General features: G+C 45.6%; 3 protein-coding genes across 3 annotated transcripts in view; 2 read left to right on the plus strand and 1 right to left on the minus strand.

Moving 5' to 3' along the window:
* Positions 1 to 3,516, plus strand: part of SWI5 (SWI5 recombination repair homolog (yeast)) — a 6,531-nt gene extending 3,015 nt beyond the window's left edge. Inside the window, exons 2-4 of the mRNA XM_009322203.1 lie at positions 375 to 496; positions 2,220 to 2,314; positions 2,781 to 3,516. Of these exons, the coding sequence (XP_009320478.1) occupies positions 375 to 496; positions 2,220 to 2,314; positions 2,781 to 2,845 (282 nt within the window). The 3' untranslated portion in view covers positions 2,846 to 3,516. The remainder of the gene's footprint in view (positions 1 to 374; positions 497 to 2,219; positions 2,315 to 2,780) is intronic.
* A 2,399-nt stretch (positions 3,517 to 5,915) lies between these two features.
* TRUB2 (TruB pseudouridine (psi) synthase family member 2) lies at positions 5,916 to 9,017 on the minus strand. The gene is made up of 6 exons (XM_009322204.1): positions 8,984 to 9,017; positions 8,840 to 8,901; positions 8,438 to 8,519; positions 7,773 to 7,845; positions 7,196 to 7,332; positions 5,916 to 6,415 (listed from the first exon to the last, which is right to left on the minus strand). Exons 1-6 carry the CDS (start codon positions 9,015 to 9,017, stop codon positions 6,126 to 6,128), a joined length of 678 nt encoding a protein of 225 aa, XP_009320479.1. The 3' UTR covers positions 5,916 to 6,125.
* Positions 9,018 to 9,156: 139 nt separating this feature from the next.
* The window catches only part of COQ4 (coenzyme Q4), a 6,985-nt gene continuing 6,664 nt past the window's right edge, over positions 9,157 to 9,477 (plus strand). The window contains exon 1 of the mRNA XM_009322206.1: positions 9,157 to 9,213. Within this exon, the coding sequence (XP_009320481.1) occupies positions 9,157 to 9,213 (57 nt within the window). The remainder of the gene's footprint in view (positions 9,214 to 9,477) is intronic.

Below are 9,477 nucleotides of genomic sequence, written 5' to 3' on the forward strand. Positions count from 1 at the left end.
GGCCCGGCACAGCAGGGAGGGATTTTCCTGGAGGGTGAAGTTGCTCGTTGCCTGAGAAGCTGCCGGCCTCGCAGTTCAGCGCTGCGTCGTCCCGGGAGCTTCCCTTCAAAGCCAAATCGCGATTTTTATTTTCACTTTAGGCTGCAAATCTACAGAATGCTGTAGGATATGATACGGAGCAGGCTGACGTTACGCAAACTGAAAAATATTTTACCCGAGCTTCCCCCCCTGCCTGCCCAGGAGATATTTCTTTCCTTTTCTTTTTTCTCCCTTGTTATCCAGTGGCACATGAGTATTTTCTGATTGGTGCCCTCCAGCACTGTAGCATCTTGTCCAGGGCTGAGTTACTGTTAAACGTCTTCTGTGCTCTACAGATCCCATCTCCAAGGTCCTGCCAACCTAATGGAGCCAATGAAGAAGCCCTGCTGTGTGAAATCAAAGAGCTGAAACAGAAGGACCTTGCTCTAGACCAGGAAATTGCACAATTATTGTCTGAGTATGTCCTTGGCAAGCTCAGTGTTCACTGTGATGCTTCAGTTGTTTCTGTTTTTAAAACAAAATATGGTCCAGGAATTACAGCTAAAAGCTGACCTCTTATGATGCCATTTTTATCACGGTGCTATACAATGTTGATTACAGTGTTGTTTTGAGTTATGGGACCTGCTAAAGACAAGAGGGAATTCTTTCTGGTTTATTTGGTAAAGCAGAACAAGTTTTACTAGGAGCTTGGATAAGAGGATTTTAACTTTACCCCAGATGTTGCTGAGGTAATTATGTGTAAACTGGGAACGAATAATTTTAACCATCATGGTACTACAACGTGTCATGCTACCAGAAGAGCTTGTTCATATGAGAATTAAAATTGAGATCATGACTTGTATGACCTGCCAAATATAGTCCCTTTTTCGTTCCTTCTTGATTGAGTGTTCACTTGTTTTGCGTTTGAGGCGAGTGGGTTAAACCTTTGTGTTCAAGAAGCAGAGGTGTTTTCCAGGCGAGCAAGTGGCCTGATGTTGTGGTTTAACCCCAGCCGGCAAGTAAACCCCACCCAGCCACTCGCTCGCTCCCCCCAGTGGGATGGGGGAGAGAATCGGAATGGTAAAAGTGAGAAAACTCGTGGGTTGAGATAAAGACAGTTTAACAGGTAAAGCAAAAGCCACGTGCACAAGCAAAGCAAAACAAGGAATTCATTCACTCCTTCCCGTCGGCAGGCAGGTGTTCAGCCATCTCCAGGACAGCAGGGCTCCATCACGGGTAACGGTGACTTGGGAAGACAAACGCCATCACTCCGAATGTCCCCCCCTTCCTCCTCCTTCCCCCAGCTTTATACGCTGGGCATGACGCCATACGGTGTGGGATGTCCCTTGGGTCGGTTGGGGTCGGCTGTCCCGGCTGTGTCCCCTCCCAACTCCTTGTGCCCCCCCAGCCTGCTCGCTGGTGGGGTGGGGTGAGAGGCAGAAAAGGCCTTGACTCTGTGTCAGCACTGCTCAGCAGTAACGAAAACATCCCTGGGTTATCCACACTGTTTCCAGCACAAATCCAAAACGCAGCCCCGTACCAGCTACTGGGAAGAAAATTAACTCTACCCCAGCCAAAACCAGCACACCTGTAGAACACTTTGGCATGACGGGTGGCACATCCAGGGTAGTGCAACTGTGTTATTGTGGTTTCTTATGACACACTGTGGCAGCTGCTTATTGGCAACTGTTTTGAGATAAAATTGCTGCTTGATTTTTAAAGAGAGGGAACCTCTGTGGGTTATTCGTTGCGAAGGAGTGATATTTTCTAAGATAACGTGTAGTGCATAGAATGGAAATGGTAGAACAACAAAGGCTGTTCCAAAAGCTTTTTTGTTTTATCCTTAAGGATAAACAGACCTTCTTAATTTTTTTTTTTCTGTAGATTAGAGATACATAGAAATTGAATTCACCACAGCCTATTCCTGTTTCTACTTGATTCTGAGAATTCGGGTGGATTGTTTTTTTGATAAGTCTTGACGTGGCAAAAAAACTCAAAATGAGGATCTGCTCATTTGCAGCTTTCATCTTTATGACTTGCAGCAACTGTACTTGCTGCCTTCAGATTCCGCTTTTGATGTGCCAGGCTTGGGTATCTCAAATATCCTCGCTGTGCTTGGTCGGTGGTGGCAGCACTCGCTATGCAGCAGCAGCAGCAATCCCTCTGTGTCATTTTTGACCTTTCTGGTTTTATCGTTACAGAGGCTACAGCCTGGAGGAATTGGAGAAGCACATCTCTCTGCTCCATGAGTATAATGATATTAAAGATGCTGGACAGATGCTGCTGGGCAAGCTGGGTAAGGAAGGGGAAAGCTGTTGAAGAACTTCTTAGTCAATGTTTTCATATAGACACAGAGAGAGAAGCTACTACGCCGTGAAGGCAGAGCTTGTTTTAAAGGTTGTTCCATTCTAGGCTTGTATTACCGATCACTTGTGCAAGCACAAACACTTCTGTCGTTATTTTCTTGGAATGTTTGTAGAACTGAACGTGTGAAATAATTGCCATGTACTGGTATTTTAGTCTGTGTTATGGATTACCAAAATTTGAGAAGTCTTACTAATTTTTGTCAGTTTTGTTCTTCATATGCTTAAAAAAAGAAAAGTGTTGAGACAAGTGGGGAGCATAGCTGCAAAACCTTAGATTGGTTTCTTGGCTATGGGAGGTTCTATGGAATAGTTAGGGGCCACTGGGAGGAAAACGCAACTTTTCTGACTGATCTGATCTTTGTTTAATGAAAGCCATGGTATTTCTTTCTTTTCTAGCTGTTATCCGAGGGGTTACTACAAAGCAGCTCTACCCTGAATACGACCTGGAGCTAAGCGACTAGTATTGAACCTGAAGACTGCCATGTCCTGCAAAAATGATTGTTACCAGGCCGTTATGTTTTGGTGTCATATCGGTTTAGAAGTGATACAAGGTGGCCTCGGAAGTATGTATGTAGAATTGCAACAGAGTGTGGGTTAACAGCCTTATTTCTAAGAAGCTTTGGAACATGAAAGTTGTTGAACCTATCAGCTGTTTCCTGCTTGTGGGAAAGGGACGTAGGACTGTGGATAATTTTGTCTACTACCTGATCAACAGGTTTTTTTATTTTTTTTATTGGAAAGGTTTTATTTCAGGTTGACATTAAGACTCTTTCCATCAAGCCTTTGCTTCTCTACGACATCCAGGGGCTATTTGGATACGCTAATCTGCAGGTGGAAGCAGCTACTACTGAATGGAGAGAGGAAGTGCGGGCGTACAAGTGTGCAGTGTAATAGCTGCTTTGAAAGAAAAAAAAACCCTCAGGAATAAGGAGGGAAGGAGGCTGAAGTTGTGGTGGTTTGGGGGGTTTTGTTTTGTTTTATGATCAAATCTGGGTAAGTCTGGATGTTCTGCGTTTTTGTACTTAACTGCTCTGGTATCTAGAGGTTTTGTATCATTTCTGTAGTAAATGGAAAAATGTGAAGTTGTGTTGAACTGTCCAGTCTGAATAAAGCAGCTATCACATTTCTCAGTAATTCACTTTAAAAGCCTATAAAACATTGCATGAACCTGGGAACAAATTCTTAAACTATATTCTGAGGTAACTATAACTTCTATTATTCAAATGTTTTCTGAAGGCTTTTATGGAGGCAGTGTGGCAGCACTACCAAGTAATGGGTAGGTGCCGAATTACCTTTACTCTCTTCTAAACGCAGAGTCACTGTGAGTGTCCTGAACGCAAAATTATGTTGAGAGCATGAATGTTTCAATGTCAGGTGTTACGATTGAGGGTGACTGTACAGACTAAATTTGGCTGCTTTGTGCAGTTCTAAGTGATAAAGTGCTCTGCTGACTGCAGATCCATTGTCCCTTTTTCACTCAAGCTTGATGTCCTTCTGGCCATTTCTACTTTTAAGACCTTCTTGCCAGTAAGTTTCCCCCCTGGTCTCCAGTCAGGCCCATGCTGCAGTCTGCTCATTATTTCCAAATTTGAATCAAATGACTCTGTCCTCGTAGCGCTTGGAAACCAGAAAACGGTCACAAGGCTGCTGCTGAGAACAGATAATCGTTTCTGCGCTCTTGGTTCTGGACCTGGCACAGAAGCATCACTAATAAGTATCTTGTTTTGCCACAAAAGCTGCGGGGAGGGGTCTGAAGACGGGGGACGGGCAAAGCCTGTGTATTCTGTGATTCATTCAAGCAAGTCTCTGCTAACGTGCAGCTGTGCTTCTCTGGAGGGTATTTACTGCGGCCATCTAAGAATGGACTCTCATGGGTATGGTTACAGGTACAGCCTCCCCACCATAAACCCCTCTTGCCAAGTGTGGAAATCTCCTGTGTTTTGGAGTAGTTTTAAGGGGAGGGGAAAAAGTCACAAGACGACTAGAACTGGGAAATGCTAACTTTGTTCTCAAAACCCGCGTTGCTGTTTTGGTTGGTATTTTCTGTGTGAAAGAGCTGGTTTAGCCTGGAGTGTCCCAACCAAAATGTTAGTCTGGCAATGGCACAAGCAGCTGGAAATGTTTTTTGCAATGGGATGCACAGAAATTCCTTCAGTTTGCGTTAGGCGTAAGCCATGCGGGATGAAGTATACTCCGTTACCAAAGTCACTGAAGGTTATTTAAGGGCTGAGAAGTCCCTGTTTTCTTCTCCTCCTTGTAGGAGCACTGGTATTAAAACTTGCAGCTGCAGCCATGCAAGCGTTCTGCCTGGCTCCAGAGCTCATGCTTCCGCGGCGAGGGGTTTGCACTTCAGTTGGCACAAGACAGTTGTCCGAGGAAGGTGCCCTGACCCCAGCCCCTTGTCCACGGAGGATGAACGCACGCAGAACCAACCGGCCCAGGTAGGAGCAAACTGACCTTGGGGAGTCCCCGCGGCTCCGCAGCTGGCACGGTAACGTGCCACGTGGTGGCAGCTCCGCTCCGCTGCTGTTCCGGCTGCTCCGTGCAGCGCAGGGAAACCCAGAACAACTGAAAGATTCCAGGGTTTAAGTTAATGACTCCTGGGGTGCTTCAGGACAGGGCCGAACTCTGCCACTTAGGTACTTCATCACAGCCCCTCTTGCTGCTCCTCCCAGAGTTACTTCTTGTACCTTAACAGCTGTCTGGAGGATACAAGGTGCTGGCCTTTGTCCAAATCCAGAGGAGGAATAGAACAAATCTCTTCTACTGATTTGTGTAAGTAAACCTCCAAACTCTCTAACAATGTGCATAGCTGGAAAAATACTGAGTGTAAGAACGGCAAGTGTAACTTCAGATTTTTAATTTAAATTTATAAAGTGTATTTCTGCTAAGTCAGACCCAGCTATAACGAGCTAACAGATAACAAGCGGTATTGCAGAGCTTACAGAGTTTCACTGAAGGGCAGTACATGCTGTCTGCATGGAGCTGCTGCAGAGCAGGATACCAGAGACCCCTCAACACCCTTAGTTCCTCAGGGAGGGGGGAAGCAGCATGCTCTTTTCTTAGCAAGTGAGCATACTCACAGATGAGTACCGAGCCAAGAAACAGCCTCTTCCCCTTTAGGTCACTTTCAGTTTTATTTCTTGTGTATCATCTTATGCATTAGTCCCTGTTACAAGCCTCTGTCCTCATCACACACACCTACTCTGGATATAACCATTTCCTTGCATTGCTTTGTGCAAGCTGTGTTTTCTCCTGCGCATCCCTCTTTTAGTCTGATTTTGAGCTCTTGCGTGTCTGAAAGCAGGGCTAATGGAAAGAAAAGACTCTAGGACAACAGAGGGAAAATAAAATCCATATAGTAGATAAGTTATGCTGCCAGTTGCAAGGAACAAACAAGTCTGTGCAATCAAGGGAATACATCTCTGTAAGACACTGTATTTCCTGCTGCTAAACAATTTGGGGATGGGCTTTTATATCCCTTAGCAACCTAATGTTCCCAAAGTCAACAGGAATTTTGGCACAGCTAACTCCTGTTAATGAACTGTTTGCGATGCTTTAAAAAAAATTATACAGCCTGTCACTGAAAAAAATGCCTCTCTGATTAAAGTCATCTCAAGGAAAGGGTGGAAGTGAACTGCAATTAACCTCTTTCCTTCTGCTGTCCATCATGCTGTCAGCATGTAGCTGCGTTATTGTGCTACAGAGATTGCCTGTGGACGTTCCCTCCGTAGCACACGCTCAGCTGTCTGCAGCGTGGGCCATCGCAGCATCCATCTCATGAAGACGACTTTTATCCTGATGGCCTAGTGTTTTCTCTAACTCTGTTTTCACTTTAAGCTGACAGTCCCAAATTGCATTCTGTATACTCTGCAGGTTCCACTGGGTTCTCAGGAGAGCATCATCCAGTGTGAAAACACCATCGCGTATTCTTCGCACTTGTGTGCACACGGCAGACGATTTCAGCTCCAGACCAATCTCATGAACTATTTTTCGGAGGTACTGCTGAGTCTCATGCAAGCAATGGATTTCTAGAAGGACAGAGAGATTCTGTCAGAAGAAACAAAGCGGTGACGCAAACGCAGACCTTGTCTGTAAATCCAGATATCACTCACAGTTATGCTGAAAGAACTGGTTTGGTAGAAGAGACTATTTAAGATACAGCACAGGTGGGTTATGATTTTCTGGAATACTGCAGGGTGTCCTAGCACCTCCCAAAGTGAATGTTTTAGAAAACAAACCCATAGATACAGGGGAGTAATGTAGAAATTCAGGTATTTCAAAGGATGATAAGAAAAGGTACCCTTTTAATGAGACAAATAATTTGTGAGGAGTAGGAGACTGGTTGCAGGAAAGCAAACCACGCTTTAAAAGAAAAAAACAAAACCAACCACACTGAACTGCATTACACTGAAACACTGGAATAAGGAAGAATTTTGCCCCATAGGTATTCACGATGCAAATTTTCTTGCCTCAGTCTTAGATGTGGAACTGGCAGGGAGAAACCTGTGAGCCAGGTGCACAAGCCGGCTTGATTTACTATAGCAGCTTGAGTGCTGTGAGGGTTCAGGATCTTGCCCTACCAAAAAATCTTTCCACCGCACTAAAGAATTCATCTAACAAGGAGATGCTTTTGTGACTTTGGAAACTACAAATCATTACAATTTCTGCCGGGATTACCAGTTACAAATTGATACAAAATTCCCACCAACTCATTTTGCATTAAATCACGAATAAGAAACTGAAGTTTACCGACTTATTTGCCGTAATATATACTCAGACTTCCCCAGTAGTTTTTGTACCAGTCCTACCTAGCTGGAATTCTGGAAGCGCGAACTGGAGGCATCGGATTGCTGTGATTATCGGAGGGCTTTTTCCCATGGGGCGAATCAGTCCTTTGACAGCCAGCTCGTATGCCTCTTGTGTTTTCATATCAATGTTAGAATGCCTGCAAAAAGAAAAAAAAGGAGCAGAGCAGACACTTAGTCCTTCTCTTCAATGGGATTCAAAATATGCCCACCCCCAATAAAGCAGAGCTGCAATTTTTACTATGTGTTGAGTCTTTGCATCCATTTTAATGCTATATATACTGTCAGTAGTGTAGCAGTTTGGGAGGGAGGTACTTGGTCATGTCTAACAGACATTTTTGTAGGTCCTAATGTAGCTAATAGGTCCTAACGTAGCTGGAGTTTTCAGGATACAAGAAGGACACTTAACTGCAACCTCTCACCAGAGTACAGAGCACTCGGAGTAACTTCTCTCTGTTCCTGTCTAGCACTCCAACCTTTAAAGACTTTGATTATGGCGAACAGAATCATCTCATTTGTTTTAAAGACCACCAAATGGCAGTCAGATCAGGTCAGCTGCATTTCCCCACCGGATACGTACATCAGCAGGGCCTTATGATTTGTTCCTTGAATGACAGCAAGAATCCGTTCCAGCTTCTCCCTTGTGATATGGTCTGCAAATATTAAGGTAGAAACAAAGGCTCAATTATCCATCCAGAAACTGGAAAGAGACAGCAGTCTGAAATGTGCCATCAGGGTATTACTGTCCCTTTGGCAGGCAGTCACATCGAAACGGGCCGATGGGAACCGCCGAGAGGTGGCTTTAGCAGAGTCACTTCTCCTGGCTGTACCGTGGTAATGCACAGAGCAGCACAGCGCTGGACTACAAAGGGAAGAATCATTCTGCTTAATTGATTTTGGGATGTTGGCTCCAGTTCCTCTTATCGGGTGTTTGAAGAGTTTCATTCAAGGAAAGCTTCTAACTGCTATCTCTAGGTATGATTTGGAGAGGTCTGTGTCCCACCCAATCCAGTAGCAACCACTGTGATCAGGACTCACACCGGCCTTCTGTATATTGTGGTTGTATTTAGCACCGGACTGTGATGTCAGGACTGCGCGTAGGCTGCATGTACAAATAAAAACTAGAAAACATTTAAGGCATACCTTTTATCTTTGTGCAATGTACCAGGTTAAATGCTTTGCAGTTAAAATGCTATTTGTTTGGTGGTCTGTTTTTTTAAAAAACACATCAACTTTGTTTCTTACCAAATGTTGTCTTCTCTACCAGCTTCCCTGTGTCTGAGAAGTCATCAGTGGCTTTACCAAACAGCCCACCGACAGTGTAAACCTTGAAGAAGGGCAAAGAGTGCAATTTATCAAAGAAATACTCCAAGCAATTGAGTAGCAATATTCTGCCGTGCAGCTGCTAGGAAGTGCAGGCTATGAGGATGTTGCACAAAAAGACAGCAGCCTCCTCTGCTCACACGGCCACGTGTGGCCGCTCACGTGAAGGATGAATTCTGGACCCTGAAAAGCTCTCGGAAGCATTGGTGGGTTTGAGACTCAAAAGCCGAATCACCGCCACAAGGCCAGTCCGGGGCACCGGGGCAGGAGTCGAGTGTGAGGTTGCGCTCAGATGTTCCGAGGCCCTTCAGAGCCATCACCTACCTTGGTCAGGTGGCAGTTGTACAGATCAGTGAGCAGCTTGTTCCCATGGCCTATGCCAAGTACTGAAACACAGAAGACGGGGGACCCGTTATTCAGCCACAAGGAAGGTTACTGACGTGCGTTTACACAGCGCTGCACACTCACCGTACTTTTCTTCCCCCCCGGACAAAGGCCCCATCTCCTTAGAAGTGATGTCTGAGCAGTGCAATTAGACCCCCAAATTATTGCCTGTCATTAAAACTATAAGGCTGTAACTAGGGCTCTTGGATTTCCCCAGAACTTTCGACCTGGGTACTTGTCAGGGCAAACGCTTAGCAATGCCGGCCACAGCGAAGCCAATTCAGGTGGTGGAGTGGAGACGGGGGCGTTACGTGGTGGATCACTGATGGTGTCACGGGCAGGAGCCTGGTGTCTCACAGCGAAGCCCCGTGTGCCAGGGATAAGGGGTCGCTCCCGTCTCCTGGCACGGCCAGTGTCTTGTTGGATCGTTTCTTCCGTGTTTTAGCATTTATACTCCCAGCCGGGCTGTGGGACGCGGGGGCTACTGCTGTGTAATGGCTGAGCGTTCACCGCTTCTTCCCCCCGCGAAAACCCATCACCTCGCAGCCGGCGGGATGCGGTCCCGCTCCGGGGCGAGA

This window comes from Pygoscelis adeliae, unplaced genomic scaffold (assembly GCF_000699105.1).
Source record: "Pygoscelis adeliae isolate BGI_AS28 unplaced genomic scaffold, ASM69910v1 Scaffold114, whole genome shotgun sequence".
Classification (NCBI taxonomy): Eukaryota; Metazoa; Chordata; class Aves; order Sphenisciformes; family Spheniscidae; genus Pygoscelis; species Pygoscelis adeliae.